This window comes from Panthera pardus, unplaced genomic scaffold (genome assembly GCF_024362965.1).
Source record: "Panthera pardus isolate Hobbes unplaced genomic scaffold, ASM2436296v1 HiC_scaffold_3, whole genome shotgun sequence".
Classification (NCBI taxonomy): Eukaryota; Metazoa; Chordata; class Mammalia; order Carnivora; family Felidae; genus Panthera; species Panthera pardus.
This window is the reverse complement of record NW_026526876.1, coordinates 33709518-33732397: the sequence shown is the minus strand read 5'-3', so window position 1 is coordinate 33732397 and position 22880 is coordinate 33709518. Positions and strand designations below refer to the sequence as shown.

General features: G+C 45.9%; 2 protein-coding genes across 2 annotated transcripts; both read right to left on the bottom strand.

The window, feature by feature from the left end:
• Window positions 1–5020: 5020 nt before the first annotated feature.
• Window positions 5021–8829, bottom strand: KRT34 (keratin 34). The gene is made up of 7 exons (XM_019435433.2): window positions 8411–8829; window positions 8227–8309; window positions 7554–7710; window positions 6514–6675; window positions 6294–6419; window positions 5949–6169; window positions 5021–5486 (listed from the first exon to the last, which is right to left on the bottom strand). The coding sequence occupies exons 1-7, from the start codon at window positions 8756–8758 to the stop codon at window positions 5402–5404; spliced, it is 1182 nt and encodes a 393-aa protein (XP_019290978.2). The 5' UTR covers window positions 8759–8829; the 3' UTR covers window positions 5021–5401.
• Window positions 8830–18133: 9304 nt separating this feature from the next.
• LOC109258550 (keratin, type I cuticular Ha1) lies at window positions 18134–21932 on the bottom strand. Its single transcript, XM_019435434.2, has 7 exons — window positions 21491–21932; window positions 21201–21283; window positions 20695–20851; window positions 19761–19922; window positions 19541–19666; window positions 19196–19416; window positions 18134–18550 (listed from the first exon to the last, which is right to left on the bottom strand). Exons 1-7 carry the CDS (start codon window positions 21836–21838, stop codon window positions 18418–18420), a joined length of 1230 nt encoding a protein of 409 aa, XP_019290979.2. The 5' UTR covers window positions 21839–21932; the 3' UTR covers window positions 18134–18417.
• Between the last annotated feature and the right edge of the window lie 948 nt (window positions 21933–22880).

The window sequence follows — 22880 nt, the reverse complement described above, 5'->3', positions numbered from 1 at the left end:
GTTCACAATCCACAATTCTCTGCCTCTCCTGCCTGAATCTCTACATTTAGAGAGAGATCGGACGGGCGTGCTAGTTTAAAATCGGTACTAATAACATAAAACAAATAGCTTTCATCAGATTCATCAGCTTTTCTGTTTCGCTCCTTCTTCTATTTCTCAACATTCCAAAGAGGAAAACCGAGACAATGGCACTTTTTTAAAGAATAGGAGAGATGCTGTATTCTGGATTGATAAATATGTCCACAGGGATTCCTAAACCATGATGGCAGCTTCTGCCTCAGAACAAAATGACCCAGAGATAAGTACCCTGAATCTTCAAAAGTGGAGGGCAGAGTTTAGAAAACATGACTACTCCCACCTCTTGAGCAAAAATAACCATGATTGCTGCATAGCTACATGGTAATTAGATTATAATAGCTGAGAGGACTTGGGTTTATTTAGAAAAGAGCCAAGTTTTATCTCCCAAGATTTCTGGGAGGCAGTTGTTTTTTATTTATTCCACTTACTGTGTGCTTGAATCCTTCCCTTTACATAAGCAATGTCATTGTCTCTAGTTAATGACCCTTCAATAAACATGATGAGCAGATCAAATCCTAACAAACAAAAAAGTTTTAGACCTGCCTGTGTAATTGTGGCAGACGCCACGGTAAGGCTTCTGGTCTCCAGATGTGAGAAAATTGCACTTGAGGTTAAAAGATACTATTTATTATGGAAGCCAAGACTATATCCATGGGAGAGATCACATGCCAACCCACCGGAGGCACTCAACCACAGAGTGGATTCAGGGCAGATCTACTGAGACCATCCATCCTCCCATGGCAGAACTTTAAAGGTATTAGGAAGCCTCCCTCCTCCTTCCCAAAACCATCTTCTCTGATGGCCAGGTACTGGCACTTGAAATTCTCACCAAGAGAAATATAAATTGCATTACTTGGGAAATGCAAAGTAACATACTGGGCCACTTACAGATTAATTCTATTTTAATGTAGACAAATGGCAAGAAGAGACCAGGAGTGCCATTGCTGGGCACACATAGACCAAGATACTGATGTTTGCCTAAGAGATGAAGAGTTATTCACTGGAAAATCCGAAAAGCAGAAACACTGTTCATTACCAACCCTAGCCCACCCTGCTGGGCCAGCCCCCGTTAGAGCTGCTTATAAGAACAAGATATAGGGCTTCCATAGACTATTCCATAAAAGTGTCTATTGCCAGTTTATCAACCACTCAGTCTTACCACATTGAAGGGAGCAATTGTCATGGTGATCCAGGAATTAAACCAACAGGTTTGGCTTGGCTTTGGGAAGATGTTCAAACAAGATTTTCAATGAGGAACAAGCAGAGGAGGATATGCAGAACGAGCTAGGTCAATGCTAATATGGGCTGATCAAAATGCACCCCGAAATAGGATTCAAAGCCCATCACTCAAATCCTCTCCAGGACTGCTGTTCTGTCCCTTACACTCAGTCTTCGACTCCCAGTGGGAATGGAGTTTGGAGGTCTTTAAGGGACCAAGCCAAATCATAAAAATGCAAAGCTCATCAGTATGTTAACTCTATCCAGTCTAGAATAGAGAAGTCAAGAAGAATGTGAAAAAAAATCCAAGACAATATAACTTAATGGTCCTAATCTGTGAAAGCTGGATTCAGGAACCACTCAGAGAAGGAATGAACACCTATTTATGTGACTGCTCTGCATACCAAAGGGAAGAGCAGGTGCTAAAACATTTTGAGAGTTCCACAGAGAGGGCACCTGGGTGGCTCATTCAGTTAAGCCTCTAACTTCGGCTCAGGTCATGATCATGGGTTTGAGCCCATGTTGTGTCGGGCTCAGCACTGACCGCTCAGAGCCTGGAGCCTGTACAGATTTTGTGTCTCCCTCTCTCTCTCTCTCTCTCTCTCTGCTCCTCCCCCACTTGTTCTCTCTCCCCCCCCCCATCTCTTTCTCTCTCTCTCAAAAATAAATAAACACTTAAAAGAGTACACAGAAGATAAAGCAAAGTAAGCTTCATGTTTAGTATGAATACATTGTGTTGAACTTTTGTGTTAAGTTCACTATTAAGTTGGTAACTTGAAAAAGATGTGAAAGTCACTGAACTATGACTTCTTTCCTCAGCAACCTATAGACCCTGCTCTCTCTATGGTCACCAGTGATCTCCCTATTACTATGTCCACTGACTTGTCTGAATTCTCCTCTTTCTCTCCCTTCAAGAGAGACAATATCTTCACCTAATTGAAGCCTTGTGTAAACCATAGAATACTGTAAGTGGAATAAATAAGGAACCATAACACTAATGAGGATTCATGAGAAGGATGCCATTGACCATTCCCTCATCAAAACCCCAATTTCTTTTGACTTCTTTTTTTTTTAATTTTTAATGTGTATTTATTTTTTGAAAGAGAGAGATGGAATGTGAGCGGGGGGGGGGGGGTGCAGAGAGAGAGGGAGACACAGAATCTGAAGCAGGGTCCAGGCTCTGAGCTGTCAGTACAGAGCCCAATGAAGGGCTCAACTCATGAACCGTGAGACCATGACCTGAGCCGAAGTCAGACGCTTAACCAACTGAGCCATCCAGGCACCCCTTTTTTGACTTCTGTGTTGCTTCAGCTTCCCACTCCCAACTGCTTTTAACCAGATATCACCTCTCTCCTTGGGGACTGGGCCAAATCAAAAAGGAACCTCACGTCAGGGATTTTGGAGAGCCTGAGGCCACTCTGTCATTTCTACCAGTGGTTCCCAAGGTTGTCCATAGTGTAACATCATCCCCTTGACAGTCTTAACAACTCCTATGGTTCTAACTGATCATCTCTGTTTAGGTAACTCTCTGACGTCTCTCCCAAATCCAGTCATTCTCTTCCAGCCTTCTCCACTGGAGCCCCACTGGTGTTTCATTTTCTCAGGCTCAAAAAATGTCTCTCATGTTGACCCAAAGCAGGTATTCAATCAGTACTAGTTTCCTTCCTTCCCTTTCCATTGTTCCTCTACCCCGAATTTGCTTCCACATCCCAGGCTGTGCCTCTGAAATCCACCCCACCCTTGGCTCCCCAACCACCACCCCCATCTCTGTCCTGTTGTCTCTCACCAGCCCCCCAATGATTCTTCCTTCTTTTCCACCCAATCTCACCAACTTCTAGGACTCATCACAACCCGCCTTATACATAGCTCTCGATAGATCATATACCAAACTTCCTTACAAAGAAATCTCACAGATAACCATGAAAAGCACTGCCAGATATGGTGCTCCATGACTACTTTGCAGTTTCATCATCAGCCGCTACATTTATGCTTTGCTCCAGTTAGAAATTGGTCTGCCAAGCTCTAGACACATTTCCTGCTTCCTCTTCTCCTTACCAGGCAAAGTTCATGTTTGGGAAAACTTTCCCTCTTGTCAGACCTGCATATACTCATCTGTCCAAACATACCTCATCAAACTTCGTTTCAGAATTATGCTAATATCATACAGTAATCGTCGACTGAAGTTGGAACAAGGGAAGTATATTAAGTTTTAATAACCTTCTCATGAATCCTCATTAGTGTTACTGTTCCTTTATTCCACTTACAGTATTCTGTGGTTTACACTGGGCTATAACTGGGTGATGATACTGTCTCTCTTGAAGGATAGGCAGACAGTATTTATATGAACAGAATATTTGGGTTTTCAAAGCTCTGATTGAGCTCTACCTCCTCTCTCTTTTTACCACTCTCTCACACTTAAACTATAAAAATAATTCCTGAAATCATATAGTTTTTCTCTCACAGGTCAGAAATGTATCATTCTTTACTTACACCTTTCTTGAGCCACATGGATGTTTGTCTGCATAAGGGTTGTCTCTTTGTCTTGTCCGTTCTAGACTGTGAACATGCTGTGGGCCAGGACCAGGGCTCATTTATTTGTGTATTCTCAGTGCTCCACATGGAGCATACAGAACAGATGGTTGGTTGCAGTTGTGTAGGTTAGATAGGGTCAAATCGAATGAAGACTTGACACAGCGACCAAGAGAATTGAGAGCTCTAATAATTCAGATATGAATCACGTGGGGGGTAGGGTTCATGTCTGTTGGGGGAGACAATGAGCACTGGTCTTTCTTGAAATTATAAGAAATAAAATGATACAGAAGTTACAGAAGAACATTGTAGATAGGAGAGAAGACCTAGAGGAAAGAGGGAACTTGAAAAGAGGGGGGGTGGGGAGATGCGCTTACCTGCATTTAAAGGGTCTTTAGATTACGAAGTGTTGGGTGTAACAAGTGGGTAACAAGAGGAACCAGTTTGATGAAGATAAGTTTCAGTCCAATTAAATGTGATGTGGCAGCCTAGTATCAAGTGAAACTGTCCTATGGGCAACTAAAGACCTGGGACTTGAACGAAAATGAGAGCAAGATTCGGAGTTGTCAGCATAGAGGTGCTAGTTCTTCCTGAACAGAGATGGAGGAGAAACAAACACAGCTGAGGATCTAGGCATTTCCTCCAACTGGGACAGAAAGGAGAAGGCAGGCTAATCAGGAGCTGGAAAATGGGTAGCAGGAGGTATAACGAGAGAACCCAGAGTGTGCTGGTTTATGGAAATCATTGAAGGCACGTCTTCAGGGAAAGGCAGCTATCTACAGTGGGGATGCAGGTACAGTTGACAGGTTGAAAGGAGAGGGTAGCTGCTCTTTGAGCAGTTTCTTCAGAAGCTGGTCTTTAGGCAGTTTACGAGAAAGGGGAACAGAAAACCAACCCCTGAATGATGAGGATGACCGTGGGAAATAGCAGTCAGATCTGGGGAGGACTCAGTATTGCCAAGCACCCTGCAGCCAAGGAAAGAGGGGCATGAGTGTTGGAGGCCAGGTTTCCTTCATGGTCGCCCCTTGGCAGGAGCTTCCCAGGAGAACAGTCCCTCCCCCCGCCAGCAGTATTTACCAGTGGAGCATAATGGCTGGGGTTAGTCATTTAACCCATTTCATCCTAACAAAGGGACGTTTTTATGAAATAGCCACAACAGGTACTTTACAGTGCATAAATATGAATGAGAAACACATTTACTATGCCAGAGAAATGAAGTTTATTGGGAAGTAAATGAAGTAGCTTCCTTGCATTCCAGAGAATACCAAAGAAGCAAGAAAAACAGGAAACACAATACATACAGGAAATGCCCTAAAAGTAATACCTGGAGCTCAGATACCATGGAGCTGGACATCTTCAGAAACAAAGACACTCGAACTTCAACAGAAAGGGATTTCCCAGACATTGGAAGTTAACCATGTGTGCCTTTGCTTGTTGAATCTGGAAGGCATTTTCATGTCTAGAGATATCATATTTGGCATGGCTAGGCTCCAAAGAAGGCAAGACCCGAGGACCTTTCCTTTGCTTGATCAGAGTGGCTTCATTGTTGTCTTCAAAGAGGGTGCAAGTTCTTAAATTAAGAGCAACGCGTTTGAGAGGCACCACAGGACCCGCAGGAATTGCCACAAGCGTTGGTGGTAGCACATGGGTTGCAGGGAAGCCTGGGAGGACACAGAGGTTTAGAGCGGGTTGGGGATGGTTGTGGAGAGAGCCCTAAGGTGCCTAATGAGACAACCCATGAATTCTCAGTGCTTGGAGATAGTTGGAATCAAATTTGATTGCCATCGAATCCTTCTCCCCATCCCAGAATGCCATGTGCTGAGGTGGAAATTGTCCTTTTGAAAAATGTTACGCTCTTGAGCTCCCCTGAAAACAATACACGCTGTCTTACCCAACAGTTATTGTTGCAACAATCTGTCCACCACCACTTCTCTATCGTTAGCTCCCTGATGCAGGGGATGTATGCCCTTCACCTCTGACCTTCCTTTTCTGCTTAACTGTCACATCATGGACTCTATACATGCACGTTGTTCTGTGAGTTGAAAACGTGGCCGCCATGTGTATGCTCACAATATCTTGTAGTCCCACCACATGTCCTCCAGAGTTCTTTGCCTCGCACTCACTTGCAGTCCTCGCTCTCCAGCAGGCCCCGGTACGTGTTGATCTCGCACTCCAGCCGGGCCTTGACGTCCAGCAGCACCTGGTACTCCTGGTTCTGCCGCTCCAGGTCACAGCGGATCTCGGCCAGCTGGGACTCCACGTTGGTGATCATGCACTGCACCTGGCTCAGCTGGGCGCTGTAGCGCGCCTCGGTCTCCGTCAGCGTGTTCTCCAGGGAGTCCCTCTGTGTGGGGAACATATGGAATGTCACAGAGCCGCTTCTCAGGGGGCGACTCCGTGGGACTCCAGGGAAGTCACGGGCTTCACCAGGTGAGGAGAGGGTGGGCAGCACCCCGAGCGACACCCACCAGGTTGTGCTGGGCCTGCAGCTCGATCTCCAGGGCGTTGACCGTGCGTCTCAGCTCGATGATCTCCGCCTGGCAGGACTGCAGCTGCTCCGCGCTGGACACCACCTGCTTGTTCAGCTCCTCGGTCTGAAACAGCACAGGGGACCAGACAGGGTGAGACCCTGCCTCGAGGGCCGCGAGGGGCCGAGGGGCCCGGGTGGCCGCGTGCTGAGATGCCCACCTGGGTGGTGAACCATTCCTCCACGTCCCTGCGGTTGGTCTCCACCAGGGCCTCATACTGGCTCCTGGTCTCGTTGAGCACGCGGTTCAGGTCCACGGTGGGGGCCGCGTCCACCTCCACGTTGAGGCGGTCTCCGATCTGGCAGCGCAGGGTGTTGACTTCCTGAGGGAAGAAGAGGAAGAAATGAACCACGGAAATGGATCTGCTGTATATCTTCCTACTGTAGGAAAGTGAGCACAACCCTGCCAAAAATGTATATCCTGATCATTCCCAAAGACTGACACAGATACGATGTAGGATTAGACCCAAATAGGGATCACATCAATATATTTCCCCCCAAAACTGAAAAAAGCTCACATTTCCAATAAGACTTAAGTCCGAACTCCCTGGCCTGTGCAAATCCTACCTCATTTCCCAACTCACCCCTATAGGTAATGCATGCCCAGCCATATCAATCCATGTGCCAAACTCTAATACACCTGCTCCTCCACTTCTGTGTCTTTGCTCAGTCTCTTCCCCCAGATTGAAACATCCAAGTGTGAAAGCCTCCTCCTTCCCACGACATGTCTCTGAGAACATTCCCTGTCTCCTTCCAGGTAGACTGGACTATTCCCTGCATATGTTGCTCATACTTCTCATATGGAACTACTTTCCTCTGCCCGTATTCTACCATTGTTTGTACATAGCCATCTGCCTAGACCACTGGGAGCCCGTTGAAGAGAGGGAACATGTCTTAGTTCTTTTTTTCCTTCCATCTCTACCACCAAATTTAAAAACTAACAGTGAGCAGCAGCGAGCAGGGCTCAATAAATGGATGCCTTTTCTCAGCATCTCCAACACCTGCCCAACCTCACCCAGTTGCTGGAGAATAAGCAACCCACCTCCCTACATGCTATGGGTATAGTATCATCATTCTCTGAAGAGTCTTGAGTTCTTCAGAGAAGACTCCCAGCTCAAGAAGCCTGATGGCACTTGCCTCCTGGTTGCTGATGCTAAAGGCTTGGATCTGAAACCTACTTTTTTTTTCCTTTTCCTCTCACCTCCTCGTGGTTCTTCTTGAGGCTCAGCAGCTCCTCCCTCAGGGACTCCACCTGGGCCTCCAGGTCAGACTTGCACAGGGTCAGCTCGTCCAGGATCCTGCGCAGGCCGTTGATGTCCGACTCCACCAGCTGCCGCAAGCCCAGCTCCGTCTCGTACCTGCACACACAGATCAGAAAGGATGAGGCAGGAAAGAAGCCGGTCCCCTGTTCTGTGTCTTGTGTGCATGGACTGGCCTCCATCTCTTTGAGCTGGTACAGTTTTCTCCCCCTTTTCTTCCATGTTTCCCTCAAGCTCTGCTCAAATAGATTGGAGAGGCCCCTGACTCACCCTAACACCAGAAGGTCCCCACAAGAACTCATGAGATGGAGTCTCTCATTTTCCTCTCAATTTGGTTGGTTAATATACCACCACTCCCCATAGAACAGTCTCTGTCAATCTCTGAATTTGGGGATTTAAGAAGGCCTTCCAGAGATAGCAATATAGGCTGAAGTGCACACAGCATATGAGTCTGGATCTCTGTTTGAAACCAGTTTTAGATAAAGCCGGGCTTCAGAAGAGAAATCAAAAGGGAAAAATGGCTGCCTCTCCCCTTCCAGGAAATGTTAGTCCCACGGGGCCATGAGAGAGCCATAAGTACCTTAGGGGTCACCTAGCCTAAAAGTCTCAACCTACTTGGTTCTGAAGTCATCAGAGGCCAACTTGGCATTGTCGATCTGCACCACCAGCCTGGCATTCTCAGACTTGGCACACAGAATCTGAAAACAAGATTCTACTGTGAGGGCCACTTGAACTTGAGAATGTCTTATTGTTCAAAGACAGTCAGCTGCTGCTGTGCCCCCACATGGCACCCCCTCACCTTCTGCTGGAGCTCCTCGATGGTCCGGAAGTAGGACTGGTAGCTGGGGCACACGAAGGGCACCTGCTGCTGGCACCACTCCCGGATCCTGGTCTCCAGCTCCGCGTTCTCTCGCTCCAGCTGGCGCACCTTCTCCAGGTAGCTGGCCAGGCGGTCGTTCAGGAACTGCATGGTCTCCTTCTCGCTGCCATTAAAGGAGCCCTCGCAGAACCAGCCGCAGTTGCCCACGTTGGCGGGGATGTTGCAGGCCCCGGGCAGGGTACAGGTGTGGCAGCTGGGGGGCACGCAAGGCCGGGAGCAGCAGGTGGAGCGGCAGCTCAGGTTGGGAAGGCAGCAGTTGTAAGGCATGGTGCAGGGAGAGGTGATGGAGAGCAAGTAAGCTAATCTAGGTGGATGTGGTGAGGTTTGAGTTTCTCCTTCCTCCATGGTCCTTTTATACCCTTAATGGTGGGTGGGGGTTGGCATACAGCATAATTTCCTTTCCTAATGCTTCAGCTAATTTTTTCTCCAAAATATGCTAGTTAGATGCCTGCAAAGAGTCTCCTCAACCCATAAAATTATTCCATTTAGCTTGTGTCACACCAGGTTCCTCATGGGTGCTAGTGGTTGGTGAAATCAGAATTTCATCAGATGGCTTCAAAGGAGACAGAATCATCACAACCCCAAATGGCTCTCTCCATTACTCAGAGGGTAGGACAGCCAGGGACATGGGGTGGAGTTGTTTGGAACTCCTCACCCATGAGGTTATGCCACTAGATTCCCTGGAAAGAGAGTCTGGAGTGAACAGTCTTCCAAGGGGCTCTCTTTTCCCAGTCCTACCCATGGTTCAGTGTTTGGTTCAACTTGACTTCATAGCAGAAATTTGTCCTGCATTAGTTGCAAGAAACCTGGGCCCTACTTATGAGAGTATTAATTGGGGCTGTGGAAATTTATCAATACATGGAGATTGAAAATAATGGAGTGTTCATGGCTGGGAAGTAAAACTGGCTGAATGGGTGGGAATAGCCCTGAAGCAGATATCAGCAAACTAGGGCCCACAGACCAAGTTCTGCCTCCTGCCTTTCTTTCTAAATATAGTTTTATTGGCACAGCCATGTTCATTTATTTAGGTATTGTCTATGTCTGATTTCTACAATGGCAGAATTGAATAGTTGTAACAGGGACCATATGGTTTGCAAAGCCTAAAATATTTAGTCTCTGGCCCTTTATAGAAAAAGTTTACCAAACTGTACTAAGCAACAATCTTCCTAAAGATGAGAAGGAGAAGAAATATCTAGAAGGAAAATTATGCCTGGACTAGTCCATAGAGAGAGTTCAAGTGGCAATGTTGAAGCATAAATTTGAAGCATAATACTTCGGACTCAACAAGAATAGAAAAACCAGAATGAGGAGCTCAGAGCTATCTTTGTGTGCATGGTGACCTTATCTCAAAGTCTCTGGATATTTCTCTCTCCTCGTTCCTAGACTTAATCCTCTTTGTGAGAGCATCATACGTCCCTAGAGTTGTGACTCTGCCAACCTGAGATGCTCCCAAAACCAGTCACAATGCCCATGAGAACGCACCTTCACTCTGTCATCCCTAAGAAGTGACACCATCCCTGATGTGTGGGTGCCTCTCTATCACCTGTGGGGTCAGATACCCTTGGACCCTTCCAAATTCCTGGGAGTGTCCCTATTGCCCAATAAAGAATCTTAATGAAGTAGCCCTCCTCATCTCACCTTCTGTTCCTTGTCACTCTGTCTGTCCTTTATTCCACAAAGAAACAAAATCACGGGGGGCGCCTGGGTGGCTCAGTCAGTTAAGCGTCCGACTTCAGCTCAGGTCACGATCTCGCGTTCCGTGAGTTCGAGCCCCGCATCGGGCTCTGGGCTGATGGCTCAGAGCCTGGAGCCTGCTTCCGATTCTGTCTCCCTCTCTCTCTGCCCCTCCCCCGTTCATGCTCTGTCTCTCTCTGTCTCAAAAATAAATAAACGTTAAAAAAAAAAAAAAAGAAACAAAATCACGGTTCAGACAGAAGTCCCAAAAAATTATTTGTGGAACACAATATAAGTCATTTATGAAGGATGTATCCAGATTTCAAAGGCAGTATCAAGGTAACAGAAAAGCACACACTTGGAGCTAAACCACCTGAGTTCACATTCTTACTGATGAGATGAGCTCCAAGAAGTGAGTTCCCCTTTTTCACTCTTGTTTTCTTCATCACTTAAATTTAAGTAGGAATAATGCTGCCTGCCTCATAGTTCTGTTATAAAATTTAAGTAATGTATTGTGTGTGAATATGGTTGGAGGTGAGACCAGTGATTCTTTCTTTAACTTTTATCCTTCCTAGTGTTGGCCAGATGGCCCAGACATAGAATTTTTTGAAAGTTCAATTCTGTTGAGCAGACACATGGGTACATTGCCCAGGCCAATCCAATGGTGATAATACCTCATTCACCTACCTTGCGAACACTAGGGACATAGAACTAAATTCATGAATTAATCAACAAAAATGCAAATTTTAACATTGACTTGGTAGCCAGAATAGGAAGTTGGCACAGGGCACACTGTGCCTACATTCTCTGCTAGGTTACTGATCTTGTGGGTTTGGTTATCTTGTCTGGGGTGGTTTTTGAGAAGACAAGTTCTCTACATGGAGATTGTATTGCCACCAAAGCCTCCTTTCTTGTATTGGCATTGAAATGGGCTCTACTCATTTTCTGAGATTTCCCCAGCCTTGCATTTCTGTGCTAGCATCCGTAATAATGATGACAGTGGTTTTGGTGATACTGATGATGTTACTTACCACTTCATGAGTACTTATTCTGTGCCAAACAAGCTAGGTGCTAAGTGTTATGGCACATTTCTTATTTGACCCTCTCAACAACCCTATAATATCGGTCTATAAAATTATTCCCATTTTACAGATAAATTAACAGATTAAGGAAGGCTCAGAATTTTCCCAAGACACAAATAGTAAGTGGCAGAGTTGGGATTTAAACAATTCATTGTCTAACTCTTGAGCCCAAATACCTAAACACAATGCAAACATTTGGCACAGAAATTTCTCTGATTTTTTAAGGGGAAGAAAATCTTAGATTCCTTTCTTCCCATTGCCCCTCTCTTTATCATTTTTGCTTCTGATTCCCTCTGGGACCCTATTCCCAACCCTTTCCCAACCCCATCAGTCCTCCAAAGCCTTGTCTGCCCAAGCAGCCCTTTCCCTCAGCTACTTTTTATGGTACCCTCTTGAACCAAAACCAAGTTACACTTATTACTTTTCTCCACAGGGAAATGGTTGTCCTTTTGCATTACTGATTGATACGTCCAGATTGGAGATTACACTGCCTCTTTTTAGCATCTAAACAAATCAAAATGCACAATGGCAGGACCTAAGGTGATTTAGAATCTGAGAGACAGGCTTTTTGCCTCACCCTGAACTTTTAGCCCTGTAAAAGTTCACCTCTCAGAAGTAAGATCTATTTTCTAAGAATCAAAGAATTCTAAAGCTAGAAAGACCTGAATTTATGGAGAAGAAAACTGAGGTCCAAATGGTGAGGCAGGAAAGTAATGAGTATCAATATGTCATTTCCTCATCGGGTAGTCTACTAGAACCCTTCACGTATGGTATTCTACCCTCACCCCAAACTATGAATGTTTCAATGCCATTATTGTCACCATATATCCGAGATAAATAATCTGAAAAGAAGTGAACTTGTTCAAAATGATACAAGTAAGTAGACTTGAGTCTGCTGAGCCCTCACTGTGAGGTAGAGAGATGAGACACTGGCCAGGGTGTGACAAAACACGAGAACTAGAAGAAAACAAAGAGGTGAGCTCATGAATTCCAATGTCAGCTCTGAGCATGATGGCAAGACACACCTAGGCTTCCTGCATATTGCTTTGCTCCTCAGTAAACTGGACGTTAAAAAGTGACAAATCCCACAAGCTTGTGATGAGGCGTGCCTCCTGGAAGTAATGAAATGGGCTTTTACAGAGAAAAATGCTATGCGTTCCTGGACCATCCTGCTCTTCCTGCAGACACTGACAGTAGCCTCAGGCCTCAAAGAACTCAGTGAATGACTTTGACCCCAGATATAAGGATGCAAAAAAGTGCCTTAGCTTACCCATAGCAAATACAAAATTTTCAAGGAAACAGGAAAAGAACCAGCAAAAATATTCAGGACACAAGCTTGGAGTTGGATCAAGTCTCTGAGGATGATATTCCCAGTGGGCTAAGAGCTCAGACCAGGACAGCCAAGAGCCAATAAAACAGGTCACCAAAGAGCACTGGGCATGCCAACTGAGAAGGGCCTTGGGGCCCATCAGAAGATGGGTCTGGAGACAAAGAGCATCAGATAATGCTGAATAGAACACGTACACCAGGTGTAGAGTTAGGTGGGGGACTTAAAGAAAGAAACAATGGTGTGAAAGACAATAGGATGGTATACAAATTCTACCATTGGGCAGGAAACAACAACAAAAATGACTAGGTTCTCTATTCTTAAGAAGCTTGTCTATGTGTTAAGTCATCAATAATCAAAATAATAACCCTGATAAAAATGTCTGGCTTGCAAAGTGTTTCCAGGAACACAATCTTCCATGATCCTCTTGGCAAGTGTATAAAGCAGGTAGAGAAGAGATTGTTACCTCCACTTTAAGGAAACTGAGGCTCAGAGAAGCTATGTGTCTCGTCCAAGGACACAGAGTAGGTGAGAGGATAAGCGAGAACCAAAACCCTGGTTTTGGCAAGTGGGTCACAACCTTGCTCATTAGAACCCCCAGTAGAGATTCTAAAACTCCTAGTGGCCAGGCTGTGTCCCAGGCCAATTAAATCAAGCTTTCTAAGGACAAACTCAGTCTTCAGCACTTGTTTAGTACCCCAGGTGATTTCAAAGCACCACCAAGGTTTAGAACCACTGTCCTCACGTGTGATGATGATGACAGAGTACTTGCCAACAGTTTAAAAGCCACATGGGAGTGCTTAAGGAGATGTAGAGCACATTTATTTACAAAATTAAGGTTTAACTCTAAGGATTGAGATTTGTTTTGAAAGAACATGACAGAATTTGCAGATCCAAAAAGCTTTGCCTCTGGCCAGAATCTTCCTTTGTTCTAATGATGGCCTCTCTGTTCAAATCATCTTTGGAGCTTTATGTTTTGGCAATGTATGTATCTTTTTAACATCCAGTTTGTTGATAGAAAACCTTTGTCTTTTAAGGATGGATTTGATTTTTTGGAAGCCATTCAACAAGAAACCTTGTGAAAAAGATAAACAATCAACTTAGATAATTAAAACAACAATAACACCAGGGCACTTAGGTGACCCAGTCCATTAAGTGTCCGACTCTTAATTTCAGTTCAGGTCATGATCTTGTGATTCGTGGGATAGAGCCCCACGTAAGGCTCTGCACTGACAGTGCAGAACCTACTTGGGATTCTCTCTCTCCCTCTCTTTCTGCCCCTCCCCTGCTTATGCTCTCTCTATCTCTCTCAAAAATAAATGAATAAAGCTTTAAAAAGGAAAAAACCTCCATATGTGGCTTATAATTGATTCAAAAGCAAACTTTTTGGGTTTTTTTAGAGAATGCACAAGGTGAGGGAAGGGCAGAGAGAGAGAGAGAGAGAGAAAGAGAGAATCCCAAGCAGGCTCCATGCTCAGTGCAGAGCCCAACATGGGGCTTGATCAGTGACCCTGGGATCATGACTTAAGCCAAAAGCAAGAGTTGGAGGCTCAACTGACTGAGCCACCCAGCTGTCCTCAAAAGTTAATTCTTAAAGAGACTTGCCAAAATTAAGTTGGAATCTTTATGTAGGGAACAATTTTGAAGAATATCATTGACCTGGATGTATTCATTCTGCTCTGATTTTTAAATCATTCTTCATACTCTATAGTGGTGTCATGTGCACCTATAACTAGAACCTGGTTCAAATATCATAAATGCTAATAACCAACTGTGATTTGAGCAAGTTTCCAAAGTTCAGTTTCCTCATCTGTTAAAATGGGTTTAATTTGAAGCATTTTATAAAGATTAAGATTAGTTCCTAGTGTTTTGCCTAACCCAGAGCTGATATTCAAAAGATGTTCGCCATATTAGTTCCTTATTGCTACCATCACAAATCACCACAAATTTACTGGCTTAAACCAATACAAATATATTATCTTAAACTTCTATAGGTCAAAGGCCTAACATAGGTCTAAAATCAAAGTTTTACTCTCACTGGGAGTAAAAAAAATTTTTTTAATTACAGTAACATCAACAAGAATAAAATACTTAGGAATAAATGTAACCAAGGAGGCAAAAGACTTGTATGCTGAAAACTGCAAAACATTACCAAACGAAAATCAAGAAGATACAAATAAATGGGAAAACCGACAGTCTTTTCAACAAATGGTGCTGAAAAAACTGGATACTCACAGGCAAAGAATGGAGCTAGACCCTTACCTCACACCATATGCAAAAATGAACCCCAAATGGATCATAGACCTGAATGTAGAGCTAACATTATAAAACTCTTAGAAGAAACCATAGAGGAAAATTGCATGACATTGGGTTTGGCAATGATTTCCTGGCCATGGCACCAAAAGCACAGATAACCAAAGAAAAAATAGGTAAAATAAACTCCAGAAAATTTAAAAGCTTTTAAATTTCACTATCAAGAGAATGAAAAGGCAATCCACAGAATGGAAGAAAATACCTGCAAATTATATTCCTAATAAGGAATTAATATCCAGAATGCATAAAAAGCTCCTACAACTCAATAACAACAAAACTAAATGACCCAATTAAAAAAAAAATGGTCAGAAGACTTGAATAGACATTTCGCCAAAAACATGCAAATGGTCAACAAACACATGAAAAGATGCTTCAGCATCACTAATAATTAGGAAAATGCACATCAAAACCACAGTGAGGTACCACTTCACACCCACTAGGATGGCCATTGGCAAAACAAAAAACAAACAAAAAACCCAGAATTTAAAAAGTGTTGGCAAGGATGTGGAGTAATTGGAACACTTGCGCATTGCTGGCAGGAATGTTAAATGGCATGGCCTCAAACAATTGAACATAGAATTGCCATATGATCCAGGAATTCCACTTCTAGGTACATACATAAAAGAAACAAAAGCATGGACTTGAATATATATATATAATGTATATACATATATATTATATATATGACACATTTTTAATATATATAATATATATTATATATAATATATGTGTATAATATATATACATATATATGTGTATGTGTGTGTGTGTGTGTGTGTATATATATATATGTATACATATATATACACCACTGTTCACAGCAGCATTAGTTACAATAGCCAAAATACGCATCCATGGATGAATGGGCAAGCAAAGTGTGATACATACAATTGGATATTATCTAACCTTTAAAAAGAACAAAATTCTGATACATGCTACAACATGGATCGGCCTTGAAAACATTATGCCAAGTGAAATAAGTCAGACACACACACACAAAAAAAGAATACTGTATGATTCCACTTATATGAGGTACCTAGAATAGTCAGATTCATACAGACAGAAAGGGGAATAGAGGTTACTAGGGGCTTGAGGTAGAGGGGTTAGAGAGTTCGATGGGGACAGAGTTTCAGTCGGGAAGATGAAAAAGTTCTGGAGATGGATAGTGCTGATTGATGGACAATAATGTGGATGTACTTAATGTCCCTGAATTAAATGCTAAAACAGATAGATAAAATGGTCAATTTTATGTTATATATATGTATTTTATCCACAATGAAAAAAAAAATCAAGATGTTGGCAGGGCTATGTTCCTTTCCGGAGGCTCCAAGGAAGGATCCTTTTCCTTTTCTTTTCCAGCATCTAGGAGCTACCTAATTCCCTTGGCCCATGGTCCCCTTTCTCCATCTTCAGAGCCTGCAGTGAAGGGTCCAGTCCTTGTATCACATGGCTCTGACATGTGTCCTCAGTCATATCTCCCTCTCCCTCTCACTGTCTTCTGCCTCCCGCTTCTACCTTGAAGGACTCCTGTGATTACATTGGGCCCACTGGATAATCCAGCGTAATCTCTCCATTTTAAGGTCAGCTGATTAACAGCTTTAGTTCTATCTGCACCTTTAATCTCCCTCTGTATGCAACCTAACATACTCCCAGGTTCCAGGAAGCAACATGGGCATCTTTGCAGAGAAAAGGGGCAGTCATTCCTCCCGCAGGAGCTAGTAGCATTACTTATCCATTATTGTAAAATAATATATGTACACAGGATGCGGAATAAAGGAACAAGCAAAATCAGGGAGGGCCTCTGAACTGAGGTTGACCTTGGATTTGGAGGAAATCCAAGGTAGGGGACCACATCAGGGACGGGATTCCAGGTCAGAGGCTTCTCACAAACCAGAAGCAAGGTGTGCAAGTCTGAATCCACCCTGGAATTTGCGCTTTAAAAATAAGAGTCAAGGGGACAATTGTGGTAGAAACAATAAATAGTTCCTTTGTCAAATACATATGTAATTTCAATCCACTTGGTTATTCCAGTACACAAGATTGTGTTTCACCAAAGTGGGGTCCAATATCTGCCTCAGAAAGCCTGGTGTGATGGGAAGGTCCGTGGGAAAAGATAGAAACCTGAGTGGTCTCTGATCCTTTCATGTCAAAATGGTCCTCTGGGGTTTTAGCGAGTCAGTGTTTAGCATTTCCATGGCTCTTCTTTCAAGTTAAAGATTCAAGTTCAAGCCTTTCTTGATGAACACTGATGTCACTTCCAGTACTCGGAGTTTCGTTTGCAGCACAAGCCTGCGTGTTCGGTGTTTGGGGATAATGCCTTATAATAGCACTACTTAGGGACTAGTTTTATCCCTTTAAACAAGTTGTTGGGGCGCCTGGGTGGCTCAGTTGGTTAAGCGTCTGACTTCAGCTCAGGTCATGATCTCGTGGTTCGTGAGTTTGAGCCCAAGTCTGGCTCTGTGTTGACAGCTCAGAGCCTGGAGTCTGCTTCAGATTCTGTGTCTCCCTCTCTCTCTACCCCTCTCCTGCTCATGCTCTCTCTCTCTCTCTCTAAAAAATGAATAAATGTTTTTTAAAAATGTCTTTCTCCGTATGTCTCTCCCTTCCCCACCATCCAGGGTGTGTACAGGGTAAGTATTCAACAGGTACTGGATTGAGAAAGGCAGAAGTCTCAGATGAAGAGTGAGGAGGTCTCTAAGCCCCAGAGCTGGGAGGGGAAGTGAGCTGCTGGAGCCCAGGCTGATAATGATCCACCTACGCAGGAGGGGGATGTCCTGAACCCGGCAGGCAGGCAGGCCAGAGCATTCCTTTGCTGGGTGGCCCTGAGGCTGCTTGGAACGCTCCAGCCACCAGCCCCCAGATCATACAGCACTGAACCTGAAGCCTCCTGCTGAGAAAAGATGAACTTTCCAGAGCCTCTTTCTAGCCCCCACTCCTGCCTCTGCACTTCGGATTTAGATGCAATCAGCTCTGGGAGACATCCACGTCTCGAGAGGAGAGTGGGGAACATCCAAGAATGGTCAGGGGGAGGTGGGGGCCACCTCATGGCAGCTGCCCTGCCCTCCCTCCTGCCAGTCTGCCTCACCCAGGCGTCCAGGGCGCCAGGCCAGCCGTCTGCCCGCCAGGCAGAGAACGGCTCTGGTATCCAAGAGTCAGGCCATTATGTAGCCTGACTTTCAAGTGGCTTTTTATAGAGTGCTCAAGTGATGGGCGCGGTGAAACAAATGAATACCAATGAGAAAGGTGTCTGCTTTGCCAGGGAAATCAAGTTTATTAGCAGGTTACAAGGGAAGGCCCTGGCACTTGCGAGGATTCTCTGGGCAAGTGAAGAAAGAACACACCTCCATGAAGGAAAGGGTGGGCAAGGAATGGTCTGCAGTAGGTGGGGTGAATTTCGTGGCTGTCTTACTGGGGCAGCTCCAGCCACGCAAACTGTGTTTTCTGCCCTTTTTTGTCGAATGAACCAGTGCCGGGTCAAAGCTCTGGAACCGTGGGCCCGGGCTCCTTGCTCCTCTGGTAGCCCCTGGGCTCTAGCGCATGAAGGAGTTGCAGGGCCCACAGCGTGGGCGGGGGACACAGGGCGTGCAGGGGGCGCAGGAATTAGAGACGCAGGACCCGGCGGATCCGCACGCATTTGTTGTGGCACAAGGGTTGCAGGGCAGCCTGGAGAAAAAGAACCATGTGGAAAGGTGAATTGAGGGAGGCTCGTGGTACACACAAGAGAGACCCCAAGAGTGGAATTGCCTGTGGGATTTGGCCTGACCTATAACAGAGAAGGCCACAAGCTTCCCTGCTGCAAAGCTCCCTATCAGACCCCTCCTGGTCTTCCCACCATACAGTGCCCAAAGCGCTAGACAGAAACTCCAGAACCTTTGACTCCCCACACTGTCCATTCCTAGCTAGCGATCTTGGGAAAGTCACCTTAGCTTCTCTTCACCTACAGAATGGGGAGAATCCTGATCCAACCTGCTTGGCGGCAACTGCAAGGTCAGATAAGGTAGTGTATGCAAATGCTCCCTCTGCGCAATACGGTCTTGTAACGTGTGAGCAATCGCATAGATCTCATATCTGTGTGGTCACAGAAGAATGCAAAGAATTGGCTGTACAATTTCAGTGTGTGCCTCAAACAGTTAGTGCTTCCCTGTATTTTGAATGATGGCCATATTGTGTTTTCTGAGTTCTGTTTGATCATGCCTGGGGTGGAGGCATGATTTCCTTTTGACAGTATGTGTTCTTTGCCCCGGGGTCAAATGAGAACCACGCTCCTGTGAGCATGGCTTCATCGGATCCCTCCAGCTGGCCACTCACTTGCAGTCCTCGCTCTCCAGCAGGCCCCGGTACGTGTTGATCTCGCCCTCCAGCCGGGCCCGCACGTCCAGCAGCACCTGGTACTCCTGGTTCTGCCGCTCCAGGTCAGCCCGGATCTCGGCCAGCTGGGACTCCACGTTGCTGATCATGTACTGCACCTGGCTCAGCTGGGCGCTGTAGCGCGCCTCGGTCTCCGTCAGCGTGTTCTCCAGGGAGTCCCTCTGTGTGGGGAACACACGGAATGTCACAGAGCCGCTTCTCAGGGGGCGACTCCGTGGGATTCCAGAGAAGTCACGGGCTTCACCAGGTGAGGAGAGGGTGGGCAGCACCCCGAGCGACACCCACCAGGTTGTGCTGGGCCTGCAGCTCGATCTCCAGGGCGTTGACCGTGCGTCTCAGCTCGATGATCTCCGCCTGATAGGACTGCAGCTGCTCCGAGCTGGACACCACTTGCTTGTTCAGTTCCTCGGTCTGAAACAGCACAGGGGAGGAGACAGGGTGAGACCCTGCCTCGAGGGCCGCGAGGGGCCGAGGGGCCCGGGCGGCCGCGTGCTGAGATGCCCACCTGGGTGGTGAACCATTCCTCCACGTCCCTGCGGTTGGTCTCCACCAGGGCCTCATATTGGCTCCTGGTCTCGTTGAGCACGCGGTTCAGGTCCACGGTGGGGGCCGCGTCCACCTCCACGTTGAGGCGGTCTCCGATCTGGCAGCGCAGGGTGTTGACTTCCTGTGGATGCAGAAAAGGCAAGAGTGACTCTCCTCAATGAAGAATGGACTTTGCTTGTTGAAGCCCCGTTAGTCTATTTCCTTGGGAAAGAGACCTTGAGTGGAGCAGTCTGTGACAGCTCGAGGCAAGGTGCTCTGTGCTCCATGTGGAACAGCTCCCTCCTCACAGAACTGTGCCCTGTACTTGGATTCAAAAAGAATTCCCAAGGATTTGCTCAGATGCCACCAAAAGATGGACTAATGCCTAACTTTCCCAGTTTCCAGATTGTTTGCATAAGACTTCATAATGCAAAGAATTGGCCATACAATTTCAGATCGTATAGCAAACAATTCTGGCCGGCAAATAAGATGAGGGCGTGACCCCTCCAGGAGAGAAAAGGAGGAGTCTTGGCTCATTTTTCACCAAGACTTTGGAAGAGTGGAGGCTCAGATTCACCGGCTTGATTTGGTGACCTTTGGGGAGAGAAATGACTTTGCACAGCATGAATAAAGCAATGCTGAGACTCTTTCTGCAACTCAGTAACCAATCACAAGCCGATGGGGGAGCACTGGGAAATTCCCATGATGCACCAGTTTTGAGTGAAAGTACATCTTCTCTGGGAACATGGAGAGGTTTCATCTCTCCATTTTTTCACACATCATGAAGTTTTGGTGTTTTTAAAGGAAAATTATAAAGTCAACCTCAACCTCGTGTTCTGCATTCTGCCACTCCAAATCACACAAGTCAACCTGAGGCTGAACCAGGTTTCTTCATTTCTCATTTCCAGTCTCACCTCCTCGTGGTTCTTCTTGAGGCTCAGCAGCTCCTCCTTCAGGGACTCCACCTGGGCCTCCAGATCGGACTTGCACAGAGTCAGCTCGTCCAGGATCCTGCGCAGGCCGTTGATGTCCGACTCCACCAGCTGCCGCAAGCCCAGCTCCGTCTCGTACCTGCACAAGGACAAGGTCAGAGCAGTGACCAGCAAACATTCAAGACTCACAGGAATGATCTTTGATAACCCCATTCGCTGAGTCTTCCCACTTTCTGCAATGAGTAGACCCAGGAGACAGAGGGTTCTGGAGGCTCAGTCCAGAACAAATATTGATCCAAAAATAAACAGATTGATGTGAGTCCTCATCTATTTTTGTGATTCCTTTGCTTGATTCCCCTCAATCTCTATAGAATGTCTCACCACCAATGGATGGGAACTGCTGCTCGGTAAAGCCATGGAAATCCCTTTCCTTTAACCACAGGTTAAACAAGAGGGGTGGACACCAGTGTGAGTTCTGAACAACCTACTTGGTTCTGAAGTCATCTGCGGCCAGCTTGGCATTGTCAATCTGCACCACCAACCTTGCGTTCTCAGACTTGGTGCACAGGACCTAGAGAATGAGAGGCTGCTTAGTGAGGACTGAAAATAAGTATGAAACCAGCAACTTCTTTAAAATGGCTTCGAAAGCTATTCCAAAGATAAAGGGGGAAGCAAGAATCACGGTCACATAGACGCAAGAGACAGACACACTGCTCTACTACAGACTGAGAATCACAGCAAACTCCTCTTGCTCAGAGATAACAGCAAAGACCTTCACCTTCTGCTGCAGCTCCTCGATGGTCCGGAAGTAGGACTGGTAGCTGGGGCACACGAAGGGCTCCTGCTGCTGGCACCGTTCCCGGATCCTGGTCTCCAGCTCCGCGTTCTCCCGCTCCAGCTGGCGCACCTTCTCCAGGTAGCTGGCCAGGCGGTCGTTCAGGAACTGCATGGTCTCCTTCTCGTTGCCGTTGAAGGAGCCCTCGCAGAACCAGCCGCAGTTGCCCACGTTGGCGGGGATGTTGCAGGCCCCGGGCAGGGTACAGGTGTGGCAGCTGGGGGGCACGCAGGGCCGGGAGGAGCAGGTGGAGCGAAAGCTCAGGTTGGGAAGGCAGCAGTTGTAAGGCATGGTGCGGGAGGGAGCAAGACACCTGGCTGAACACAGATTCCAAGTTCTCCAGGGAGCTTGTAGATTTCCTTCCTCTGGGAAGCACTTATATTCCCTCCGCAGAGGGTGTGGACGTGGTATGTAATCTTTTTTCTTTCTATGTCTTCACTGGTTTTCAAATGCCCTTCCCTCAGTCAGTCTGTTATTTGCCTTCCTCAGAAGAGTCCCTTATCCCATAAAATTCTTTACTTGGGCTTCTTGCTAAGTCAGGACTCCTCTTCAGGAGGTATACCCATAAAGTCAGAGTTTTGTGGTAGATCTTGAAAGAGGCCACACAGTCTGGTGCAGGTATCTGCCCTTGTTAATAGGGAGTTGGTCCATCCAATGACATTCCTCTGTCTTGTGTGATCCTGTAAACCCATATTCAGACTCATTTCCTGGCCCACCTGGCATTTCTAGGGAGGGACTGAGATTGAGTCAAAGCAGAAGTTGCAGTGAAGTTCTCTATCTGCTTTCAGAGAAGAATTCTTCTATGCTGCAGCATCCCAAGCCTTGGAAGCCTTGGGGTGGATAAGGACTGAGTCTGGTCATGGCCGAAAAGAATGGGCAGCTGTTTGGGGAATGCTTCCTATATATCATGTGCAGGGACTGTAGAGGAATTTTTAAAGGAAGAGGCTCTGACAATTAGCTTAAGAACAGGGAAGGCTCTGGAGGAAGAGATCATTTGGAAGGAGGGCTGAGAGACCCATATACGTGTATTTAAACTACCCAGAAAAAGCATCTCAGGCAGATGTGGACAGGAAAAAGGCATTTCTTATGACACCCTACCATCGAAATGTCCACTGTATTAGACTAAGGTGAGCAGATAATCGAGAAAGTCAAGAGATCACCCGAAAGAGCCTCCTCAAGCATGAAAACTTTGAAGTTCATCTTAAAACCTCATGTGAATAGGCCTTATATTCCATCGTATACCTATGTGGGCTTTAACATTAAAAAAAAAAAAACAGTTTTACAATTTCCAGTTAAACTTTCTAAGGTTTGGCCCCATCCTCTGAGCAAAATC

Coding starts and splice junctions, on each gene's coding strand:
- LOC109258550 (XM_019435434.2), bottom strand. CDS start 21,838: ATGCCTTACAACTGCTGCCTTCCCAACCTGAGCTTTCGCTCCACCTGC. Junction 20,852..21,200: donor GCAGATGACTTCAGAACCAA/GTAGGTTGTTCA, acceptor GTCCTTGTGCAG/GTACGAGACGGAGCTGGGCT. Junction 18,551..19,195: donor CTGGAGAGCGAGGACTGCAA/GTGAGTGGCCAG, acceptor CTTTTTCTCCAG/GCTGCCCTGCAACCCTTGTG.
- KRT34 (XM_019435433.2), bottom strand. CDS start 8,758: ATGCCTTACAACTGCTGCCTTCCCAACCTGAGCTGCCGCTCCACCTGC. Junction 8,310..8,410: donor TCGAGGAGCTCCAGCAGAAG/GTGAGGGGGTGC, acceptor TCTTGTTTTCAG/ATTCTGTGTGCCAAGTCTGA. Junction 7,711..8,226: donor TCTGATGACTTCAGAACCAA/GTAGGTTGAGAC, acceptor CTGTGTGTGCAG/GTACGAGACGGAGCTGGGCT.